At 48.1% G+C, this 25,234-nt stretch overlaps 1 protein-coding gene across 1 annotated transcript in view; it reads right to left on the bottom strand.

The window, feature by feature from the left end:
* Nucleotides 1-322: 322 nt before the first annotated feature.
* Nucleotides 323-25,234, bottom strand: part of SCTR (secretin receptor) — a 76,033-nt gene continuing 51,121 nt past the window's right edge. Inside the window, exons 6-13 of the mRNA XM_055262143.1 lie at nt 23,791-23,923; nt 21,446-21,599; nt 12,899-12,959; nt 11,625-11,694; nt 8,334-8,425; nt 6,404-6,530; nt 2,053-2,094; nt 323-737 (exon numbers count right to left, since the gene is read on the bottom strand). Of these exons, the coding sequence (XP_055118118.1) occupies nt 597-737; nt 2,053-2,094; nt 6,404-6,530; nt 8,334-8,425; nt 11,625-11,694; nt 12,899-12,959; nt 21,446-21,599; nt 23,791-23,923 (820 nt within the window). The 3' untranslated portion in view covers nt 323-596. The remainder of the gene's footprint in view (nt 738-2,052; nt 2,095-6,403; nt 6,531-8,333; nt 8,426-11,624; nt 11,695-12,898; nt 12,960-21,445; nt 21,600-23,790; nt 23,924-25,234) is intronic.

The following is a 25,234-nucleotide window of genomic DNA, read 5'->3' as shown; positions in this document are numbered from 1 at the left end:
GTGCCCCTCACACCCTGCTGGGGATAGTAAGAGGGACTGGGGGCCCTGGGGCTTCCCTGGCCTCCATGGTGACTTTATCATATTATTTTAGCTGTTGTCCTGAAGGTTTGGGTGAGAGCTACTAACCAGGTGAATTACAGTAGGAGACAGACAGGATCCGCCAAGGGCAAACATTTCGTGTTGGCTGGGCCTTCTAATCTGGTCCCTGAGTAACTGAGCTGGGGGACCAGGGAAGAGCCCTCCTCCTACAGGAAGGCACTGGGAGCAGGCAAGAGCATACACCCTCACCTTGTGTCAAGGCAAAAGGATGGACAAATATAGATTGAATCTCGTCCCAGGCACCATTTATTTCCCTGTCCCTTTCTGGGACCCCTGAACTTCTCTTCCCAGAAGAGCAAACAAACCAAATCCCAGGCCCTTGTCCTGCCCCACAGTGCCCCACATCCCTTCGGAAGAGTCCAAGGCCTGAGGAGGGGCATCTTCAGCTGAAGGAGGGCAAAGGGTGTCTGCTGGGAAGACTGGCTGTCCCGCAGCAGTGCCCAGCCTTCTCAGGACCTGTCTTGGTCTCTGTCCGTGGGTGACCCTGCTCCAGCCTCTCAGATGATGCTGGTCCTGCAGGTGCCCTGGCTCTGCTCCAAGTGGCTGGCCTTGGTGCTGTTGCTGAAGGAGGCCACGGGGTGCAGTGGGAACTCACGGAGGTGCCACTGCTGCCACTTCTTCTGAACTTCCAGCTGCACCTGCCCGGAAGGCCAGCCATCAGCCCAGGAGGAGAGGACAGTTCTGTGCCTAGAGCCCCGCTCACTCCCCCAGTGACTCCACACAGGCCCTGCCACTCCTGCCCAGCTGCCCTGTCCCCTAGCCTGCAGGCCACCCAGATTGACCGTTTCCAGCCCCAATGTCCAGTAGTTACTGAGGGTCCCCTCTCTCCTGGGCACGTGCACCTGCAATCTCATTACATCGTGTCTTGAAGAAAGGACTTGGGCACCTTGGGACAAGTGTGTGTCCTTGATGTTACAAGAGCAGTGGTGGGGAAAGCTAGCTCCCTGGCCCCCAGGCTGAGAGGAAAACAATCCTGGATTAAGCCAGAGGCTGAGTTCTCTGAAGGTCTGGGGCATTGACAGGGGCTACTGGGCAAAGGGCCAGCTTAGAGGAGGGTGTGGTCTGAAGGTGTGGGTAGGGCAAGACCTGACTCCACTCAGTGATGGGTCCCCAGTGATTTTAAGTGATTTAAGATGGGTCCCCACTTATTCCCATGAAGCCACCCAAGCTCAGAACTTATCTGGGACCTAGGGAGTTTCTCTTTGTAAATTTCCTTCACAATTCCCAGCTGCAGCAGCTGAACCTTTGAAACTAGGCTTGATGTTTGATTTTTGGGAAACATCAAAGGTCATTCCCATTCAAGTGCGACAAACCAGATAGATGGTCAGTAGTCACAGGAAGGCTTAGCTCATGTTAACTTCATAGCACTGTATGCCCAGAGCCTGGGGTCCTGACCCAAATGCTCTGTGTGAGGGTCGAGTCCTCAAAGTGAGTGTGCAGTCTCCCAAGGAGTCAGTGCTTGTCTGGAGGTCCGTAAGGATTGAGCTGCAGACAGTTCTGAGTCACCCATTTTACATATGGGCAGACTGAGGCCCAGAGCAGGGCAGTGACTGAGATCACCCATTAAGCAAGCAGCAGGGCAGTCAGGAACCCGGATTCTGCCCAACTTTCCTCCTGCATTTGCTGAACAGATCAACATTGGCACCAGGAGTGCTTGTTAAAAAACACTTTCTCAGACCCCAGTCCAGACCTACAGAATTTATTTCTGTGGAAGGAGAAACTAGGAACAGGGTCCAGCCACGGTTTTAACAAGCCTTCCAGGTGATTCTGTTGCTCCCATTAAGCAAACTCAGACTCCTAAAAGAACTGGCCAAGCCACCTGCCACCAGACCCAGGACTCCCTCTGACCCTTCCCATCCCCCTTCCTACCACCCCTCACAGGTAGCTCCTTCTGACCCAGAAACCAATGGCTAGGAGCTCTCCTGGGTACCTGGGTGACCCAAGACTACTCACCTCCCCGTTGAGGAAGCAGTAGAGGACGGCCACCACCAGTCCCTGCCAGAAGAACAGAGGTAGCAGGGTTAGCAGAGATGCTCAGCATGCGGCCTGGACCAGCTGGCCAGCTGTACCCTCCCCAGGTCTCTTAATCACCAGCTACAGGCTCATTTCCCCACCTCTCTTGCCTCACTGGGAATTAGGCTACCTCTTGTGGGCTGCCCACGGTGCCCCTGGCTATGCTGGCTCATCCAGCATAAACTGTGAACTCCTTGCAGCCAAGGGTGGGCTCCCTTTTGAACACATGTGGCATCAGGGACAGGTCAGTAGGGGCTGCTAACCCAGCCAGCTGGGCTCAGGAAGCTCACCCGGGAGCCACAGGGATGGGTGGCACCTGAAGTGCACCCACTCTGCCAGGAGGAGTGCAGGCTGCCCAGGGTGAGACCCTGGGCCCTGTGTGGTCTTATTTCAAGATAAGCTGGAAATCTGAATATGTTTAAATGTAGATAACTAATTCAAATTGAAAAACAAACATGTAGGCAGAACAAACTATGTACAGGTCCCGGCCAGCCAGCGGTGAGCAGGGTTGGACCTCCCTGCTTAATGGACAGGTGAGTGCACCTCCATGCTCAGAGTTTTATGTTCCCTGGTGTGGCAAGGTCTGTGCCTGTAAGACCCTCCCTCCCTGGTATTTGGAGCTCCTGATTTCCTGATGGTGCCCCCAGGATCCTGGTGTGGAGCTCTGTCAGGGGAGGGACTCCAGGCTGGGGTGCCTGCTTGGAGCCTAAGAGGCCTCCAGATCAGCAGGAAGCAGTGTCTGCGGCACATTCGCCCTGCCCCTCTCCTTTCTCAGGGACCCACCTCAGGCCACCCTTCTCTCCCTTACGGGCCTGCCCTCCCCACTCAGAGGACTGATCTCAGATAGCCCAACTCCTCCTCCCTAGTCCCACCCAGGCCTGCCTGTAGCTACTTACGATTTTGGAAAGGACCTCAAAGGGTGATGAATCAGCTCATCGATGGTGGGCTTAATATGTACAACTTCTCAGGGATATTGGCATTTTAAAAAGAGTTAGTGGCGAAGCTGGAAGGGTTTGCTTTAGAATTTCAGGTATCAATGACTGCCACATAGACTGGGGACTATTTGAGGGGCAGAAACACTCAGGGCATCGGTTTCCAAGTTTTGCTGCACATTAGAATCACCTGGGACCTTTTATCCAGGTTGCACTCCCCAGATCCCAGTAGCTGGGGGCATCAGCAGCTTTTAAAGATCACCACACAGTTCCAAAAAACGGGCATCATGGTCCGGGAACTACTGTCAGAGAGGGAGTAAAAGGCACTTCAAGGCAGGCTTTGAAATAAAACAGACTTGGATCGGAGCACAGCTAGGCCTGAGTAATTGTAGGTCCCAGGTGCTTCATTTAACCTCGCCAAAGCCCTTGGAAGCAGGTGGGAGGATCTTCACCTCACACGCGAGGAAACTGAGGCACGGAGGGGTTTAGGCATGCCTGGAGCTCTGTGTGCTTGGCGCAGAGCCACGAGCAGGCCGAAGATGCTGCCCATTGCATGGGCTAGGGTTGCCTGGCCTCTGCTGCCCTAGGGTCCAAGGACACATTTTCAATGTTCAGGGGAGGGAGTTAGCTGTGCTCCAGTGTATATAGGTCAGGCCTCACACAAGCCAGCAAGTTTACTAATTTCCACCGTGATTCTGCAATCATTAAGAATGAAGACTTTGAAGAATTTTAATGACATGAAGAAATGTTCGTGATGGGCATGATAGAGAATTAAACAAAACAGGCAAGACACAAAACCATACACATCATGATCCCAATTATGTGTGTGTGTGTCTTTGTGGAAAGAAAAGAGACGGAAGTAAACACACCAACATTTTAACAGAAGTTATTTCTGGGTTATGACGTTCTAGATTTGTTTCTTATTATTTTTCTTTTTTTGAAAAACTTTTCCTTATTTCCCAAATTATTCACAATAAGCAAGCATTATTTATACACTCAGAGTGAATACATTTTTTTTTTTTTGTAAATGGAGTCTCGCTCTGTCACCCAGGCTGGAGTGCAGTGGTGCGACCTCGGCTCACTGCAACCTCTGCCTCCCAGTTTCAAGCAGTTCTCTTGCCTCAGTCTCCCGAGTAACTGGGACTACAGGCACACACCGCCATGCCTGGCTAATTTTTTGTATTTTAGTAGAGACAGGGTTTCACCATGTTGCCCAGGCTGGTCTCGAACTCCTGAGCTCAGGCAATTCGCCTGCCTTGGCCTCCCAAAGTGCTAGGATTACAGGCATGAGCCCCCGCGCCCGGCCGTAAATACATTTTTAAAGAGTATATGACAGTGATGGTTTATTACAGTTGTATGTGTTCTTCTTTAAGCCCTGTCTTTTAGAAATGCATACTAAACTCTTTGCAGATGAAATAACATGATGTTTTGAATTTACTTAAAAAGATAGGTGTAGTAGGTAGGGACAGAGATGAAATAAGACAGGCCATGAGTGGATACTGCTGAGGTTGGGGATAGGTAATGGGGTTCATTGTCCTATTCTCTTCACTTTTGTATATGAAAAACATTCTCTCATATGTGTGTGTATATATAAGAATATATATATATATGTACATATATATGTATAAAACTTTAAAAGATCCTTTTTCTTCATCAACATTCCTATGAGAACATCAGGAAAGTGCTTTTGGTTTTCTCTTGACAAGACATTTTCCCAGAGAGGTAGTCTACAGTCCCAACTATTAGCCCCAACTCTGAGGGACAGGAAGTCCCCATCCATGGCCAGGCAGACCCGGGTCCAAGCTCTCAGCATGGTCCCTTTTCTGAGCCAGGTCAAGTCCTTCCACCCGACTGGTCCTCAAATCCTCTACCTGCTAGATGGGCCATTATGTGCCCAGCCTCCCTGGACGTTACAACAGCAGTTGTGGGGAAAGCTAGTTCCCTGGCCCCCAGGCCGAGAGGAAAAGAATCCTGGATTAAGCCAGAGGCTGAGTTCTCTCGAGGTCTAGGACACTGACAGGGGCTACTGGGCAGAGGGCCAGCTTAGAGAAGGGTGTGGTCTGAAGGTGTGGGTAGGACAGGACCTGACTCCACTCAGTGATGGGTCCCCAGTGAGGCATCCTCCCTGGAACCTGTAAGTAACAGGAAGACCCTACCCTGAACAGAGCTGTAGGGATGAGGGGAGGGTTTGAGACCTGCTTGCAGGACGAGGCCACCCCAGTGAAAGCTTGGCTGGACAATATGGCCCTACCGTGGAAATGTTGTTAAGGACTACGTCCTTTAAAAAAACTGCCTGGGAGAATTTTGTCTCAGGCCCTAGAGCCTATAAGCACTGGCTTCTCCCGGCCGTTAGTTTGATTTTGTCTTATGGATATGCGAAATTTTGAAACAATTGTTTTGTCTTTGCTTTGGCTACTGGGAAGCTCCCTATCACACTTACGACCCATCTCTCCCTCCTGTATAGAACTTTATCATATTTGTTTCTGTGTAGCAACCCAACCAGTTGTATATTCTTTTTTTCACTGATCCTTCATCTACTTATTTTTTTGTCCTTTGTATGTTTTTCCCAAAAGCGACATTGCATTATTTTTGGAAGGAAATAGCTCTGAGTAAATAAACAAACGGCATTGTGAAGTTTGGGATTCATGTTCAGGCCCCCTCTGTCCAAACCCGTTTACTGTTGTTGCTTTTTTTTTAACTTCACAACATCTTGTTGAATTAGTAGGTACGTGATTTTCCACCTCACTTTATTTTTTAAAGTCAGTTTTTAGTTTTAATAATTTGCATATGCACATGGTTTCAGAGAATCGAAGGATTCCTGTTACAGAACCAGCAGCCTCCTGACACCCCACCCTCACTTCCTGTTCCTCAGATGCGACTACTCCTTGAAACTCTCTTAACTGCTTCTAAAAAATATGCTGATGTCACCACTTGAGGAGTTTTCAGTCTAGGGCATTTTCCATGGACTTCCCAGTGTGAAGATGAGGACAGTGTTGTCTTCCAAACACCCGCCCCACACTCCTGCACGGCCCGCCCCAGTGTTTGATGACTTGGCCATCTGCGCTTACGTTATTTTGACCACGTAGATGCTATTGAGAGTTGTACAATATAGTGTACTGGGGCTACTTTTCCTTTTTATTCTCCCTGAAGTCAGTCTCTCCGTCTCTCTTAGTTTTATCTCCCACCCCCATTTGACTTATGGGGACCAGGGACCTGTAGCACTGTCAGGTCTGACCCCTTCTTCCCCTGGGTCTCTGCCAGATAAGGCATCTGGCTCGCAGTCGCTACGCCCTCCACTTCTCCCGAAGGACAGAGAGAACTCCTCTTTTCAGCTGGCAGCCCCAGTCCTGGAAGCTTACCTGGAATGAGCCAAGGGCCAGTTCAAAAAACAGCTGGATCTCCATAGCGTCCTCTGGGGAGAAGGCGAAGACGATGTAGTGGATGCCAAAGAGGGGGATCAGCAGGAGAGTGGACCTGGCCAGGCGCCTGGGGACACAGAGAGGCTGTAGCCTCTACTCTGCCTCCCTGCGCCCTTTCTCCTCCTGTGGGCACACAGCTGTGCCACTCCCCAGCTCGGGACTGACTGCTGAGGCTGGCTAGCAGTACCCCAAACTTTTTGTTTTCATTTTTTATTTTGAAAATTTCTAACTCCCACATATCCATCACTCAGATGCAACAATTTTTGACTCATGGCAAAGCCCCAAACTTTCTGATCATGCACCTCCATCAGTAAAAAGAAAAAAAAACGGTACCTACACCATTAACTTCATTTATAAATTACGTGCCTATATCACTGCTGCTCTATGTCTAACATCATACAAGCAAAGCCAGCTTTCTCATTTGCTAGATAATAAATACCTATAAGGATAAATTCTTGTATTTTCTTCCCAGATTAGGGTTGCCAAACTTAGCAAATAAAAATACAGAATCCCCAGTTAAATTTGAATTTCAGATAAACAATAGACGCCATGTGGGGGTATAAATATTGAAAAACGATTTGTTGTTTATCCAAGATTCAAATGTAACTGGGCATCCTGTATTTTACCTGGCAACTTTATCCCAGGTCCCCAGGAATCTGATACCAAGTAATCTGAGCCACTGTCAGAGTCTCAAAACACAAAACACCATGGAGAAGGTCTCTGGGGGACATTAATTTGTCCTGTTTTTGTTTTGTTTTCTTTTTCTTTTTGAGACAGAGTCTTGCTGTGTCGTGCAGGCAGGAGTGCACTGGCACGATCTCGGCTCACTGCAACCTCTGCCTCCCGGGTTCAAGCGATTCTCCTATCTCAGCCTCCCAAGTAGCTGAGATTACAGGCGCCCTCCATCACGCCTGGCTAATTTTTGTGTTTTTAGTAGAGACAAGGTTTCACCATCTTGACCAGGCTGGTCTCGAACTCCTGACCTCAAGTGATCTGCCCACCTTGGCCTCCCAAAGTGCTGGGATTACAGGCGTGAGCCACCGCGCCTGGCCGCTAATTTGTCTTTAATATAATTTATGGGCTGAATTATGTCCACACCCACTGCCAAATTTTTACACTGAAGCCCTAGCCCCCAGTATCTCAGAATGTGACTGCATTTGGAGAAAGGTCTTGAAAGAGGAGGCTAAGTTACAACAAGGATGGAGTGGGGCCTAATCAAATCAACTGGTGTCCTTAGAAGAGGAAATATGGACACACAGAGGGACATCAGGGATGCCCACACACAGAGCAAAGACCCTGTGAGGACACAGCAAGAAAGGCTTCAGAAGAAACCAAACCTGTCGACACCCTGATCTTGGACTTTCAGCCTCCAGAACTCTGAGAAAATACATATCAGCTGTTGAAGCCACCTAGTCTGTGATATTTTGTTATTGAAGCCCTAGAGAATGAACGTATTTCTCTTTAACATTTGAAAGTTCCTAAGTGTTTTTGGATCACACACTTCCCTAAAATCTGATGAAACCGAAGGTCATCCTCCTCTGAAAAATACACATACCGTACCTACACACATTTGTGTGAATTTCAGTCTTTGAAGCCCATGTGGAGACTCCCTAGCCTTGCCCCAAGGATAAGATCTCTCTGCCTTCAGGCTTCCTGCCTGAGATTTCTTAGTGTTTCCACCCCCATACAGTGTGTGAGGCTCTAAAATCAGACCATTCCCCCCAACCGCCCCCATGTACCTGGTAAACTTCTTACGACTAGATCTACAACTTTTCCTCCATCTCCAATAGCTAGCACCAGTTGAGTAAACAGTAGGTACTCTGTAAATGCTTGCTGACTGACCATGCCTCAGTCTTTGCCCTTCACTTACTTATAATGGCTGACTTCATTTCCTCTTGTTTCTTGGGTTCTAAGTTTTCTCATCAGGATCCTTAGAATGTTTATAAAAAGGATGAAATTAATCTGCAAAACACAAGGCAGAGGTGGGGCTGAAGGTATCTTGCTTTTCCAACCACCCCTCCTGGCCCTGTCCCCTGGACCTGAGGGCAGAGAAGACATTGCAGACACCACAGCCAGGATGGCTCACCACTGCTGCCCCTCCTCTCCATCCCCTCCCCACCCCCAGTCCTGATGAAACACTTAGAGTCCATGGCTGGAGGCAGCACTCCCTCCTGCCCCTGGGCTGCAGGAGCTCCAAGGTCTGCTCAGTTGCAGGGCAGATCACTCACCCTTGCAGATCACTGGAAGCCCCTGGGGATATTGTTAAAATGCAGGTTTGGGGTGGACCTGAGATTCTGCATTTCTAACAAGCTCCCAGGTAATACAATGCCAAAGCTGACTGACTGCCTTTACAGCAGTGATTCTCAAAATTTAGGGTACCCATTCCTGGGCTCTAACCCCACAGGTTATGGTTCAGTAAGTCTGGCGTGGGGCCCAAGAATGACTATTTTTAACAAGCTCCCAGGTGATGCTGAAGCTGCTGGTGTGAGGACCAGTTTGCAGCTCAATCGCCAGCTTCAAAAGCCACCCTTGATTACTTCCCTTTCCTGATTTACTGTATTTAGGGATAATATTACTGTGTAAGAGCACTTAAAATGTCTCTTTTTTCTTGCGAACTATGATTGGGAGACAAAATATCTTGAAAGGTCAAATGCATGTGTCTGTCAAACATGTATGTGCCTACTTATCTGCCAATTCAATTGTAACTTCCTGAAGGACAGGAACGCAGTCTTTTTATTCATTTTGGTGTCCCCTCCCCCAACCCCATTGCCCAGTGCCAACAACATTAGGAAGTTGCCCACATGGTAGCATCTCTCCCTCCCTCACACACCTGCTCCAGCCATTTTATAGCAGCAGGGATCAGTGGAATCACCCAGCCTTACACCCGCATTTCTTACACAAGCAGCCTGGGGCCTGGGAGCGCTTGCCAAAAGACACAGGATTAGTGGCTGTCTAGGACTCCTGGCCCAGCACTGCTTTTCGGGGAACCCTGCTTCTCTGCAACTTGTTTATGCATCTTGTTGTAAGCTGGCTATGCATGCTGTCAACTCATGAAGGCTATTTAGTTTAATTTTGTTTGCCTTACATTTGTATTTAATAGGGAGCACTGGGAGGGAGGGAGGGAGGGAGGGAGGGAAGGAAGGAAGGAAGGAAGGAAGGAAGGAAGGAAGGAAGGAAGGAAGGAAGGGGAAAGAAAGAAGAAAGAAAGAAAGAAAGAAAGAAAGAAAGAAAGAAAGAAAGAAAGAAAGAAAGAAAGAAAGAAAGAGAAAGAAAGAAAGAAAGAAAGAAAGAAAGAAAGAAAGAAAGAAAGAAAGAAAGAAAGAAAGAGAAAGAAAGAAAGAGAAAGAAAGTCTTTAAGGTCCCAAGAATGAGTCTATTTTTAAATAGTGGAATTCCAGGCCCCATGCTAGGTTGGTTGGGAGATATTTTGAATCAGGAGTGCTCATCCAGCATCCTCAATTGCTGAATAAATCACAGTCCTCTGAAACCAGCCCTGGACACTAGAGCTGGCCGTCTTTCATCCAGGGTTGTCCTGGGCTGGGCTGTCCAAGTCCCAGAATAACAGCAGGGCTTGCTTAACTAAATGAGGAAACAGCCTCCAGCATGATATTATGAAGCCATGGCAAATCAGTTTGTCAAGGAATTCCACATCAAACAGGAAAGCTCACATCTATTGCTAAGTGAAAAACAAAAAACCAAAAACCTAATTAAGGATTTCGAAAAAGAAAAGTATGTCTGCTCAAAGAAGAAGATAGGAAGGAAAACATATGGTCGTAACATATACGTAGCTGGGAGAATGATGAATGACTTTTTTCTTTCCTTTTTAAAAAATACATTTTGTGCCAGGCACAGTGGTTCACGCCTGCAATTTCAGCACTTTGGGAGGCTGAGGCGGGCAGATCACTCGAGTCCAGGAGTTCAAGACCAGCCTGGGCAACACAGTGAAAGCTCATCTCTACAAAAAATTAGCTAGGCGTGGTGGTGGGAGCCTTTAGTCCCAGCTACTCGGGAGGCTGATGTGGAGGTTACCTGAGCCCAGGAGGTGGAGGTTGCAGTGAGTCATGATTGCGCCACTGCGCTCCAGACTGGGTAACAGAGTGAGACCCTGTCTCAAAAAGTAAAACCAAAACAAACATTTTGTATTTTGCATTTTTTGCTCAGATTATATAATTTAAAAAGAATAAAAGAAGGTTGTCATGGAATGGTCCTCTCCTCTCAACCAATCCCAAGATGCCACCCAGGCAGCTACTGGAAGAGAAGGGGCCCTGTCCCGTGCCCTCTACCCCTACCCCACGCTGGCGAGCCTGCACAGGGCACTCACTTTCAACTGGTTCTGCAGCCTTGGGCATCCCTGGGCAGTCCGTGTGGACGTTACTTCCAGCCAAGGGACTGCTTCCATCCATGAGAGATGATTCCCGTGTGTCCCCATGTGCCTTCCCTCCTCTGTCCCCCTATGCTGAACCATACCCATGGGCTGGGCTACAGGACTCTACCCCGGCACGGAGCAGAATCGCCTGGGGACCAGTACCCAGCCCTCTTGCCAGAAAAAGAAATGGAATCGATAGCTATCAGTATTTTTTAAAAGCTCCCAGGTGATTCAAAAGGGCCACCAGGGTTGACACCCGCAAGCTCCTATCCAAGATGGTCACCCAGCATCTCTTCCCTGGGGCCGCCCCTCCCGGCCTGAACCCATTCGCAGCACTGCAAAGTCTCAAGACCATGGCCCCACTGAGCTTCCCTGATCTGCACTCCCGCCCACTTCAGTGATCTCAGCTTAGTGATTCATCCCAGGTTAACAAGCAAATCCCTAGAAAAATGCTCAAGGCCCACAGGTCTGAACCAGTGAAGGTGGAATTTCAGGCCAATGGGAGCCAGCCAGTTTAGAACAAGGAGCTCTGCTCACCACACTTGAGCTGCTACTCGTGAGAAAGAACCAGGTTTGCAGGTTCTTGCCTCCAGCTCAGCCCTCACCCCACTCCCACACATTCTGTAGGGGGCAGAGCTTCCACACTCCACGCTGCTCACCAACCTCACAAACACTGTGGTTTATCCCTCCTGGCACCTGCAGGGAGCCCTGTCCTTCCACCCTCTGCCCCTGTGGGCTGGTCACCATTTCCGTCTCTCCCACTGATCCCCAGCTAGGGAGAGGAGGGCCACTCACCAGGATGGAGAGGATCACAGGCCCACGAATGATCCACCAGATGGATGCGTTGGCATTGATGTCCCAGCACCTAAGGGAGGGACAGCTGGGCATGGTTACGAGTGGGAGCTGGACTAACCAGCAAGGACATGTTCCCTCAGGTGGCCCTTGGTATGAAGGACCCATGTTTGTGGCACTGAGCCCCTGCAGTGGTGTGCCCAGCACCATTAGAACTACCCCCCTTTCCTGCCACCCAGGAGCACTGCTGGGGCTGAAGGAGTGGCCACCTGTCTCCCTGCGAGAACCTGAGAGCCAGGAGACTCCCAGCTCCAAAAGTTAGCTCACTGTCAGAATTCACCAGCGAGCACGGTGGCAAACTCAGCTACCAACAGAGGCCAGGAAGATGACATCAGTAAGAGAAGTGGTGGATGGCTGACACGAGACCTCAGGATCTGGGGACATCAGGCCTGGAGGGTACTTAGCAAACTGGGAAGCATGTGCCCTGTCCAAGACAGCCGCAGCTCTGCTCCAGCTTATTTTTGCCACAAGGAAAAATGGAACGTGTTAAAGGACCTCTCCATTTTTTTCTAGACAAGCTGAAAATCCAGACTTTTTAAAAAAGTGAATTCACCCAATACAAAAATTACTTTGAAGCAATTATTTCAGGCTGAACTTGGACTATAGACACTTGGATGTCTCATTCGACCTCATCCACTTATTGGCCTGGTTGTGTCATTATGCCCCTGAGAAATCAACTCCCATGCTGCCCCGCTGCCTCGCCGCTGCCCTGCTGCCTCTCCTCTTCCCCAGCTTCTTTCAAGCTTGCTTCCCATGTACCTACTCCCAGGTGCGTCCCCTGGGCTCACTGGCACCCTCAATGCCCAACTTCCTTAGAGCCTGGCTCTGCAGGGCTCCTAAACACCCAAGGGTAGAGAGGCATCCAGGAGGGAGATCCCAGGAGGAAGAAAAAGCTGGGCTGGCCCTTCCTTGAGTTTCCTCCATGGAGCAACACCTGCCTAGAGCCCCGTAGCTCTTGTCTGGCATCTGACCCACACGCAGAGTGGACAGGCAGCAAGAAGACAGGAAGGCCAGGACAGTGCGGGCGTGGCCAAGGTTGCTCAGCCCACCTGGAAACTCACACCTGGGAAGAAGTGAGCCCCAGTCCAGGGAACTCATCTGTGGCCTCTACTTTGAGAAAAAGGCCTTTCCTAGATTGCTCCAAAGAAGTAACTATGCTGTTTGAAAAGCTGGACGATGTCAGATACATTCTTGTTATCCTCCTTCCATTAGCTTACCCAACATCTTCCAGAAAGTGTCTGGCAATAGCCCACAAAGCAACAAAAATGGCTGGAGAACCTGAGGATTAAAAATAAAGGGAGGGGCAGAGGAGAGAGGACTCAATTTTCAGCACACATATCAGAACAGGACAATTGGTTACCCCAGCCCAGCTACTGAGCAGGTGCCAAGATTTGGTTTTCACAGAAACCCCTCTGCCATCTTGTGCCATCTTGTGCCATCTTGTGTGGATGTGGCACCATGTGCCTCAAGGGTGCTGGGCATGCCCTGGGGACTATGGCAGAATCAGAAGGATCCCAAAGGCTAATTGGTGTTAGGGGGTCTCCTGGGAACCCAGGCCAGACTCCAGAGGTCCACTGCAAAGCACAGAGGGGCTGGGACTCCTGGGCAGGCTCATGGACCCATGGAGGCAGCTGGAGAGCCCCTTCTCATAGTGATCTGCCTGGCCACATGCAGCGGGGAGGAGGAAGTGGAGAAGGGGTGGACACAGGTCATGAAAGAAACGTTGATTTTATTCAAATATTGGTTTGTAAAAAGCTTGGCAGTTTAACAGCTAAGGTAAGCCACCACTGTCATGTTTAAACAAAAACATGTTTTGGACTAGAGATGAGATCAAGTCCACAAGAATTTAGAAGAGAAAATACAACAACATTTCCTGACTTCTAGTTAAACATGGCAAACTGAACTTATACATTTATCCCTACTTCCCCTGAAGCCCCTCTAAAATGATAATAAAGAAATAGAAATGGTAAAAGCCCATAAGGGCAAAGACTGAGAAGGAAGGGCAGAGTAGAGGAGAGATGGCAACATGCTTAGGCACATAGAAGGCTGGCAGAGGAGTGGCAGCTGATGTCCCGAGCAGAGGAAGCTGAAACAGAAGTGCTGTCTGGGGCAATGCCGCTGGGGAAGTACCCAAGGATGCTCTAGGGCCAGGGCACCCGGTACCCAGGAGGCAGGTGGCAGGGTGGGGCTGGGGCAGGAGGATGGTTTGAAGTCTGGATAAGAAACAGATAAGCACCCCAGGCGGCCAGCACTACCCTAACAAGACTGAATAGTTAACTTCCAACAGAGTTATTCTCTGGAATTACTGAACCAAGGAGAACAGGGCTGCAGCCCAGCAGAGGGCCGGAGGGGGTGCTCAGCTGAGCAGGAATAGAGTGATGGTCTACAACAGTGCTCAAGGTGGCTCTTGAGAACCTGTTATGTGGCTGGTCCCTACTGAGTTGTGTACTAAGTGCAAGATAGATACCAGATTTTGAAGACTTAGTACAAATAAAAGAACGTAAAATATGGCCAGACGTGGTGGTTCATGGCTGTAATCTAAGCACTTTGGGAGGCTGAGGCAGGTGGATCACTGAGGTCAGGAGTTCGAGACCAGCCTGGCCAACATGGTGAAACCCTGTCTCTATTAAAAAAGCAAAAATTAGCCAGGCATGGTGGCGCATACCTGCAATCCCAGCTACTCGGGAGGCTGTGGTGGGAGAATAGCTTGAACCCGGGAGGCGGAGGTTGCAGTGAGTCGAGATTGCGCCACTGCACTCCAGCCTGGGTGACAAGAGAGGAACTCCATCTCAAAAAAAAAAAAAAAAGAAAAAGAATGTAAAATATGTCATTACCAATTTTTATACTGATTATACATTGAAATGATACTATTCTGGTTACATTGGGTTGAACAGAATAGATTATTGAAACAAATACTGCCTGTTTCATTTTACTGTGTTGATTGTGGCTACTAGAAAATTTTAAGCTAGATGTATGGCTCAGATTCTTTTTTTTTTTTAAGCAGAAATACTTAAACCAGATTCTATTTCTAATGGACATGCTCAAGCTGAATGGTAAAAGCCCTGGTTCCCGGGCCGCTCAGTTTTCAGGCCTCTACTGAACAGGCTTCTACCCCTACCCCAGCCCTCTACCCTCTGCCCACCTCCCTGCCACTGCATGCTGGAGATGAAAGGATTCTCTAGAGGAACTGAACAGCCCCAGACAAAGGGCCTATAGATAGCCATGGGGGGACCCCCCGACACTTCCAGCCCAGTGTCCCTTGAGAGACAAACCCCACACCCCCGACAGCCATTAGCCGGCTCTGAAGTGATTCATTCTTAAATAGGAACAGACAGCCAAGGTCACCAACATCTTATTACATAAAAGACAAAGACCAAAACAATCAGAGAAAAGGAACTAAGAGGAAACAGACCATACAGGAAGCAGAAGGAACTTGAACAAAACAACACTAAGGAACGCCATCGGAGAGATAAAAGGTCACATCTACAAGGCACAAACAGGATGCCGTCAACAGGGAGTGCCCGGAGAACAAGAAAGGGGGCTTAGGAACGGAACATATGATAACCACAATTAAACATGCAATAGATGGGCTGGAAGATAAAGACTAGGAATCTCTCAGCAGAATAAACAACAGTGGAATGAAAAGTAGGAAAAAGAAATTCAAACATTAGAGGTTGTTCCAGGATGTACAACATTAGACTAAAGGGAGTTTCAGAAAACAGAAGACAAAAAAACAGAAGGAAAAAAAACAATTAAATAGATAACGTAAGAACATTTTCAAGAAGCGAAAGACATGAATTTTCAGATGAAAGGGACACCGTATGCCAGGAAAAAGGATGAAAAAAGACCTGCATCACAGCACATCCCTGTGACATTTCAGAACACAGAGAGAAGATCCTGCAGCTTATGTAGAAAGGAGTAAAAAGTTCAGGAAGCAAAATGGCATGGCACTTCCCATAACACTGATGCCAAAACACAAGATCCTCAAAATTCTGGGGAAAATTATTTTTCACCTTTTTTTTTTTTTTTTTTTGAGATGAAGTCTCACTCTGTTGCCCAGGCTGGAGTGCAGCGGTCTCAGCTCTCTGCAATCTCCACCACCCGGGTTCAAGCAATTCTCCTGTCTCAGGCTCTTGAATAGCTGAGATTACAGGCACCCACCACCACACCTGGCTAATTTTTGTATTTTTAGTAGAGACAGGGTTTCACCAGGTTGGCCAGGATGGTCTCAAACTCCTGACCTCAAGTCAGCTGCCCACCTCGGCCTCCCAAATTGCTGGGATTAGAGGTGTGAGCCACCATGCCTGGCCTTCAACTTGTTTTATGTCCAGCAAAATAATGAATTAGGTGTGAAGGTTGAACGAAGATCTCTTCAGACATGCAATAAGAAAAATGTTCCTTTCAGGTGCTCTTGGTTAGACAGATACTGGAGGATGTGCTCCAACACAACTAGAGAGTAAACCAAAGACAGGGAGACGGGAAAGAAAGGAAACAGGATTTGTGGAAAAAGGTGAAAGCTAAGGGAGCTGAGCAAATCTGAAGAACAGCCAGCCCAAGTCAAGCAAGAAGGCAGAAAGCTCTAGAAAAAACACTGGCAAGTATACCAGGTTGAATAGTGTCTCCCTAAAATTCATGTCAACCTAGCACCTCAGACTGTAACCTTACTTGGAAATAGGGTCTTTGCAGATATAATTGGTTAAGATAAAGTCATACTGGAGTATGGTGGGCCACTACTCCAATATGATTGGCATCCTTATAAGAAGGCCATGAGAGACACACAGAGAGAGAAGACACAGAGGAAGAAGTCCACATAAAGACATAAGCAGGAATGGGGCTGATGCAACTACAAACCAAGGAATGCCAAGCATTGCCAGCCACCACCAGAAGGTAGGAATGAGATATGAGACGGATCCTCTGTCAGGGCCTCCAGAAGATACCAACCCTGCCAACCCTTTGATTTCAGACTTAGGGCCTCCAGAAGATACCAACCCTGCCAACCCTTTGATTTCAGACTTCTGGCCTCCAGAACTGTGAGAGAGTAAATTTCTGTTGTTTTAAGCCACCAAGTTTGTGGCAATTTGTTAAGATAGCCTTAGGAACTAATATAGCAGGAAACAAACAAATAGGAACTGATAGATTTCCTATTGCATTTGATGATTTGGAAAATAAATAGCATTGCAAGGTTGTCCAAAGAATTTGAGAGAATTGATGCTAGCAATATATATTTTTAAAAAAAGCAAATGAAAAATGATTCCAGGAAAATAAAAAGTTAAATAAGATTGAAAGTAAAATTATTGTACACCACTTGTCTCGGTGGTAAACACTATTTACATAGATATAATAATGTATACACTGAATCTGATTTAGTCAAAAATTATAAGAAACTGTAATGGAAGAATGGAGGTAGAGGATTAAGAATTTTATATTCTTGGTCGGGCGCAATGGCTCACAACTATAATCCCAGCACTTCAGGAAGTTGATGTAGGAGGATCGTTTGAGCCCAGGAGTTCAATACCAAACTGGAAGACATGGCAAGACCCTGTCTCTACAATAAATGTAAAAAATCAGCCAGATGTGGTGGCATGCACCTGTAGTCCTAGCTACTTGCGAGGCTTAGCCAGGAGGATCGCTTGAGCCCAGGAGCTTGAGGTTGCAGTGAGCTATGATTGAACCACTGCACTCCAGCTTGGGCAAGAGAGTGAGATCCTGTCTTGGAAAAGAAAAAAATAATTTTATATTCTTATCTTGCATCATGTGGAGTCAATAACTAATGCTTCAAACAGACAAATCTATTGATTTTAGAAACACGAGAGTAAATCTTAGGAGGAACAAGTTACAAGAGTGAAAGGCATTAACTCTGGAGGCTGAGCTTGGGAATAAGAAGTGAAGGCAGGAGACAGCTTTTGTTTATTATAAACCTTGTAGTCTTTTATTTAATTATTTAAACCAAGTACATGAATGACTTTGATAAAAATAACAATTAAACAAATGCCTTGGGCTGGGTGTGGTGGCTCATGCCTGTAATCTCAGCACTTGGGGAGGCTGAGGTGGGAGGATCACTTGAGGCCAGGAGTTCAAGACCAGCCTGGGCAACATAGTGAGACACTGTCTCTACAAAAAATAAAAATAAGTAAATAAAAATTAGCTAGGTACAGGGGTGCATGCCTGTAGTCACAGCCACTCAGGAGGCTGAGACAGAAGGATCACTTGAGCCCAGGAGGTTGAGGCTGCAGTGAGCCAAGACTGAACAGTTGCACTCCAGCCTGGGTGATAAAGAGAGAGCCTATGTTGAAAAAAAAAAAAAAAAAAAGCCGGGCGCGGTGGCTCACGCCTGTAATCCCAGCACTTTGGGAGGCCGAGGTGGGCAGATCAAGAGGTCAGGAGATCGAGACCATCCTGGCTAACACCGTGAAATCCCGTCTCTACTAAAAATACAAAAAATTAGCCAGGCGTGGTGGCGGGCACCTGTAGTCCCGGCTACTCGGGAGGCTGAGGCAGGAGAATGGTGCAAACCTGGGAGGCAGAGCTTGCAGTGAGCCGAGATTGCACCACTGCACTCCAGCCTGGGCGACAGGGCAAGACTCCGTCTCAAAAAAGAAAAAAAGTCTTGCCTCAATTCTTGGTGCTTTGGGCAAAGAACATGGGTTTTGAGAGGCACTTGTTCATTATCTTCCATCCTTACTGGCAAGTTGGTGGGAAAGTTTGAAGAATTTGTAATGGTTTAAGTTGGTGGCTCAGTGTGGCCCCTGGACCAGCAGCATGAGCATCACCTGGCAACATGTCAGAAATGCAGAGTCTCGGGCCACCCCAGACCCCCTGCCTCAGAGTTTCTGGGCAGGGAGTGCAGCAAGCTAGGTTTGGCAGACCCTCACCCATGCTGAGGCAGAACCACCAGCGCCAGCCACTCACTCTCACTCGCTGAGTGGCAGCCTGGCTCACCTATAAAGCCTGCGCTGTCACTCTTTTCTGGGCATAGACTCACACCTCAGCCGCTCTGAAAAAGTCAAAGCTTTGGGTAAGTGTTAAAAACCTTAAACGTGCTCACTCCTTTCCACTCAGGAATCTATATCCTGGGATTCTGTATTACATAAAGAAAACGCTTTGCCCATAAAGGTATTCATTGCTGTGCTATTTATAATAGTGAGACAACCTAAATGTCCAAACAATAGTTATGTGGTTAAATACATCTATGTTACATCTATCCATCTATATGGTAGTTTAACATGTTTATGAAAGATTTGAAATAATACAGAACATGCTTATGTGTTAATGGGAAGAAGCGGAATTCAAAATTCTTCATAGAGAATGACTACAGCTGTGTGAGGAAAAACTGCAAGTAGAAAAAAGGTTGGAAGGAAATCTCAGAAAAAGTTCAATCTGTGGGACTAGAGTAATTTTTTTTTTCTACTTAAAAAATTTTTTTTTGCAAGGTTTTACAGTAGGCATGTACCCATTTAAGCAACCTATCTTTGGTGAAATCAGTATAATTTCAAGCAGGGGCCGTTACCCTCAATGAAAAGGGCTTCTCACAGATAGAGGGGCTTTAGGCCTTCCAGGGACCCTTCAGGGTCTCTTTGATGTCTGGCAGGCAAACAGGCTGGGAGAAGAGAACCATTGCTGTTTTATATGCTACTCAATTCTCAGCACCCAGCACAGGGCTGGCGTATAGTAGATGCTCCATAAACATTTGAAGAAGAAAGGAAGGTTCTTATTATTTAGTTCAAACATCTTAAAATCCTGTGACAGAGCTATTATCACAATGCAGCTTTGTAATCTCTGAACACAGAAGTGCTCAAAGAATGTTGAATAAATTACGGTCCTGATATTCTAGATGGGGAAACTGTCCATGTTCATACGGCAGAATCCCGGCATATCTGGGATTTAAAGCTTAGTGAATTGGGCTCAGTGAGTTGGGCTCAGTGAGTTGGGTGCTTTTTTGGCAGAGCCAGCTGCATAAGGCAAGTCCCTGGTCCACAGGCGCTCTGGGATTGCTGGCCTCTGGAGACATCAGCATAACCCTGCAACCTCCCGCTGGCCCAGGGTCAGGTGCTAACTGGGCTGCCAAGGTTCAGAAGCAGGAGGGCTCAGCAAGCTCTGCCAGCTCAGGCAGCTTCCCTGATGGGTAGACAGGGCCCTTGTAAATAAGGATTTAGACAAGCAGAAAATGCAGCAGAGGGCATTCCTGGCAGGGACACTTCTTAAAGGCACCAGGAAGAAACCAAAAGAAGCTAATGCCTGGTGCACATGACTATCTCTGTAAGCCTTTTAGTCGCTCACAGGAACCTGGCTCTCTGTCTGGAACTCCTTAGGGTAACGTTCATGTTTATCAAATGAACAACTAATGGATGAATGGATAGAGGAATGGATGAATGGGTGGGTGGATGGATGGATGGATGGATGTTAATGGCAGGGTAAAAGTTAAAGGGCTTTGGAAACAGACAAGTCTTGGCTTGAATCCTGAGGTCTGTCCTTGTTTACCATGTGAGTTGAGTATGTTACATTGTGTCTGTGAGCTGAGGTCTCTGAGAGGCCTCTGGAGATTGCTACGATGATTAAATGATACATGTAAAGTGCTGAATCCAATGCCTGGCACAGAGCAAGTGCCCCTAAAATGGAAGTTGTTTATCGTCTTCACTGACCGAAAAGGAAAAGGGAGAGGGATGGAATGGGGGCCCGCACTTGGCTGTCTCGCTCTCATTCCCCCTCTTTCCTAGACAATGAATCCCGAGTTGCCTTTGGGAAGTCACGTGGTTTGAGTAGCTTAGGCCAGTCAACATATTTCATTCTCTCAGGCCTCTGTGTCTAGTTCAAAGGTGTCTATGAGATTTAAGCAGTCCAACCAGAGTGCACCTCAGAATATTTGCTGAGAATGCTGGACGGAATCTCTTTCTTTCTCTCATTGGAGTTCGGTACAAGGAAGTCTCTAGCCCAGAAGCTGTTGGCCATTCCATTGGGAACACCAGCCTAACTATAAAGCCAATGTTACGAAAGGCAAAGTAGAGACAGAAAGAAACAGTGTTAAGCTGCTGGATTCAGCCTCTCCTGAAGTTGGTGATCCCTGGACTTTTCAGTTATATGAGCCAATTAATTTCATTTGTGTTTAAAGGTTTACAGATTTTCTGATGCCAGCAGTCAAAAGCGTCCTAATATAGAAAGGAAGGAAGAAAGAGGACGTAGGAATGGACCATCTAAAGGCAGATGAGGCAACAAGTATTGGGTAGGAACAAATTGTAAAAAGCTCTAGATGCCAGAAACTGGGGCTAAATTTGAGCTAGGATTTCCCACTTGACAGATAAGTAAACTGAGACCAGAGGGTTAAACATCAAGGAACTTGTCTAAGATTACACAAGTTAGCTGGATGTGGTGGCTCACGCCTGTAATCCCAGCACTTTGGGAGGCCAAGGTGGGCTGATCACCTGAGGTCAGGAGTTCAAGACTAGCCTGATCAACATGGCAAAACCCTGTCTCTACTAAAAATACAAAATTAGCTGGGTGTGGTGGCGCATGCCTGTAATCCCAGCTACTTGGGAAGCTGAGGTAGGAGAATCACTTGAACCCAGGAGATGAAGGTTGTAGTGAGCTGAGATCACACCATTGCACTTCAGCCTGGGCAACAAGAGCAAAACTCCAACTCAAAAAAAAAAAAAAAAGATTACACAAGTTAGTTAAGTGTGGAGCTGGAACTAAAAGCCAAACCCTCCGACTCTCGACTCAGCACCCCTTCCCACGTACCATGCAGATACCAGACCCAGGGAGAAACATACCCCATCCGAATGCCACAAATCCCTGGAGGTACTTTCTTTCAGAGAAGAAGGAGATGGCGAGGAGTGTGTGAAGGTAGAGGCCTTCCACCAACAGCCAGGAGTAGTTGGCCATGATGCAGTACTGGAATAGCACCATGACCAGCTTGCAGCCCGCCTGGAGAGAGAGAGGCAGCTGAGCCCAGGCCGGGTGGCAGTGGAGTTCCCTCTGGTGAGTGGCCCCAAAGGGTGTTGTAGGGGCAGGAGCCAGGCCACAAGAGCGGGCCTCTGGGGTTCAAGGCCATCTTCTGTGGCCTTCCTCCATCAGGCCTGCAGCATTCTCTAGAGAGTGGGAGTCCACAGGCCTAGTGGGTTCAGTCAAGCTAGACAATGAGCCATCACAGGAGCAGGAACTAGGTTCAAATGCTAACACTGGCTGCCAGGCTAGATGAGGAGACGGTCCTTCAACTACAAAACTGTGTCGGATACTGCCCAATCACCTCATTTTTTCAGATGAGGAAACCAAGGCCTAGAAAGGGAAGAGATTTCTGAGCAAAGGGTTAAAAAAATCTTTTCTAAGCTCAGTTTCCTTGCAAAAACATAACGAAGGGATGTGCCAACTCTGTTAGGAGGTACCACTGATTATGGTAAAAATGGCCCTGGCTGGTACATTGCACTCTCCACATATCTGATGGGGATGTCATAGAGTTGGACTTCCCTGATGCAGTGACTGACTCTTTTAACAGGCATGTCGCCTACAGGGATCCCTGGAAGTTATGCCTGTAGAATTGTGGGGCACCAGGCTTCTACACCAGCACAGCTCCTGTACCTCTGCCATGGTAGGGCCTTTGTCCTTTTCTTTGCATTGGGCTGTCCCCCGGGGATGGGACAGCTCCTGGGATAGCCCTAGGGCTGCTGCAAAGACAAGCCCGAGAAGGAGGAGCGCCCGGTGCTGCCTGCAGGACAGTGGTGGTTCCTGCCTTATGGCCTTCCCAGAGGCTCTGACTCCAGGCAAGGCCCATGGTTGACTTGTGAGTCTAATGTTTAGTAAAACCTGAGAAGGTTCCCTGCTGGGGCATTGCTGGCCTTGTCCACTGCTGGTCAGTAATGAAGCGTGGCTAGGATTTAAGGCTCCTGACTCCCAGCAGGTACTCTTTTTTTTTTTTTTTTTTTTTTTTTTGAGACGGAGTCTTGCTCTGTCGCCCAGGCTGGAGTGCAGTGGCGCAACCCAGCAGGTACTCTTGTTTCATCCTAGAGACCTCCTTGAGAGACATGGATCCTACTTGAAGAATCTCTCAGTCTGAGTCAGAAAATACACACACACACACATACAACTATGAACGATACAAACAGGTGAGTGGTAGGAAGTGGCAGGCAGGTTGGCTGAACTAATCTCAATTTCCAATCTCTTTTCTCCCTTGCTCGCCTCTACTATAGAGATTGTGACAGTAAAAAACTCAATCACCCTGCTTCCTTTGCAATTAAGTGTGGTTACCTGACTCAACTCTAGCTAATGAGATGTAGGTAGGAGTTTCTGGGGAAGGTACCCTTTCTCAACAGAAAGGCAAAGCTGCCCAAAAGATACAAAAATGTTTAACCTTTTACCTTTCTCCTTCTTGCCTGGAACACAGACAGGAGGCCTGGGGTTGCAGCAGCCATATTGCAACCATGTGGTGTAAAGCATGACATCAAATGCCTATTCTAAGGATGGCAGTGCAGAAACAGGGAAAAAGACTGTGTCCCTCACGGCATCATGCAGCCATTGCACCACCTCATCTGTGGACTGCTTACATAGGAAACAGCCCCCATTTGTTTAAGACCCCAATATATAGTTTTCTGTTATTTGCAGCAAAAGGAATCCCAACTGACACACAGGGTGATTGCAATGAATTGAGTCATCTGGGCATTTGGAAGGAGAAAGGGGGTTAGATTTAAGAAAACACAACTGTTTTATTGCAAATGCGTTTATACAGACATACTGGCCCATGCTCACCCTTTTCTTTTTATGACCAACCCCCACCCTCTCCAGACTGGGTCATCTTTCTTCAGCTGGGAACTGGCAGAAGTAGGGAAAAGAGGAGTCTCCCTATATATCTAATTCCTAGAGTGGCTAGTTCACTCCTGGACACTGGGAATTTACGGCAACCCCCACGAGCTTCTCTCCTACGTGACCCAGATTGTGCACATGTGGCTGTGGAATCTCCCTGAACCTCCTGGCCCAGTGTCAGCACTGGCCGCTTTATCCTTGGTATTAAATGCAGCCTCAGCAGGGGCTTGGGGGAAGGACAACTAGGCTACTCCCCTCTCCAAAGCTAGGCTGGGGAAGGCAGGCGGGCCTGGTGACATCCTCGGGCACCCAGACGTATTACCCTGTGGGCATCACAGTAGGTGACATCATCTGAGGAGAAGAGCACAGCGTCCTTGATGAAGTTGGACAGGGCGCGAAGGATGAAGGACACGAACAGGTGCATGTGGATGTAGTTGCGGGTGCAGTGGAGCCTCCTGCAGGGAGAGAATGTAGGGCCATAGAAGCCAGAGCCTGAGGGGCTGGGACTCAGCCAGGCCCACCTGCCCCCAGTGCACTGGGGAAACTGAGGCTCTAGACTTCAGCTCTTTCCAGGTAACACATTCTGTGAGCATAATCTGAATGAGGACCTGGGTCCCCAGGTGGCCAGTCTAATTTGCTACATGCTGCCGTGAAAAAAAAAAAAAAAAAAAGGCCAGCCACAGTGTGGCTCACACCTGTCATCCCAGTACTTAGGGAGGCCAAGGCAGGAAGATCACTTGAGGACATGAGTTCAACATAGTGAGACTTCTGTATCTACCAAAAAAATTTTTTTGTTTTTAATTAGCTGGACATGGTGGTGCCTGCCTGTATTCCTTGTACAAGAGGCTGAAGTGGGAAGATTGCTTGAGCCCAGGAGTTCTGTCGTTGCCACTGCACTCCAGCCCCGGCAGCAGAGCAAGACCTTGTCTCTAAATGAATAAATAAAAAGCTGGGGCTGTAGGGGCAGCATTGTATTCTGCCCTGACCTACCACCATCTCCAGCTCCCAGAATTGTTTTGGGGGAGGGGTGAGGACGGCAACCAGAACGGGAGAGGGCTGGGGGCACAGAAAGAACACAGGCTGCGGGGAGAAAGCAGACCCTGGCTCTGCCACTTAGCAGCTATATGACCTTGAGCAAGACTTTTCACTTCCCGGAGCCTCAGTGTCCTCCTTTGCTGCAGGGGACAGAAGTCAGTTACTTGTTCTGCTGCTTCTGGTACGGGAAGCAGGCTTTCTTCTAGGAAACTCATTCCAGCTCTGGATTGGGAGGGCTCCACCCTTCTCACCCTCATGACTGACTTGATCAATCAGAGTGCTCCGTCGCTGTCCATAGTGATTGGCTCAGAGTTGAGCATGTGACCTAAGCCTGGCCTATGAGAACTCTGAGGACTTTTACTGGAACCAGAGGGGGAGAGGCTCTTGTTGGCCCTGGTGTTGCTGAGCTAGCAGGATGAATGCCAGCAACTGCTGGTGGTTGTCTCTGCCACTTCTGCAGAAAGTCTCCCAGAGGATGAGGCCAACCCAGAGCAGAGGAATGGAGGGAGACAGACCTAGCCGCTGATGCCGCTGAACACCTAGATCCAGCCATGCCTACAGCAGATGCCCCTGAACTTGCCACTTACATGGGTCAGGTCGTCTTTGTTTTTCTTATGCTGTTTCAAGGTGGATTTCTGTCTTTTGCAACAGAATCTCGCTAGTACTACTGTAAAATGGGGTTCCTGTTACCTGTGTCATAGCATTGTGTGAAAATTAGAATAATACATATA

The sequence above is a fragment of the Symphalangus syndactylus genome, chromosome 22 (genome assembly GCF_028878055.3).
Source record: "Symphalangus syndactylus isolate Jambi chromosome 22, NHGRI_mSymSyn1-v2.1_pri, whole genome shotgun sequence".
Taxonomy (NCBI): Eukaryota; Metazoa; Chordata; class Mammalia; order Primates; family Hylobatidae; genus Symphalangus; species Symphalangus syndactylus.
Note: the sequence above shows the minus strand (reverse complement) of the source record. Positions and strands in the feature narration are given on the sequence as shown.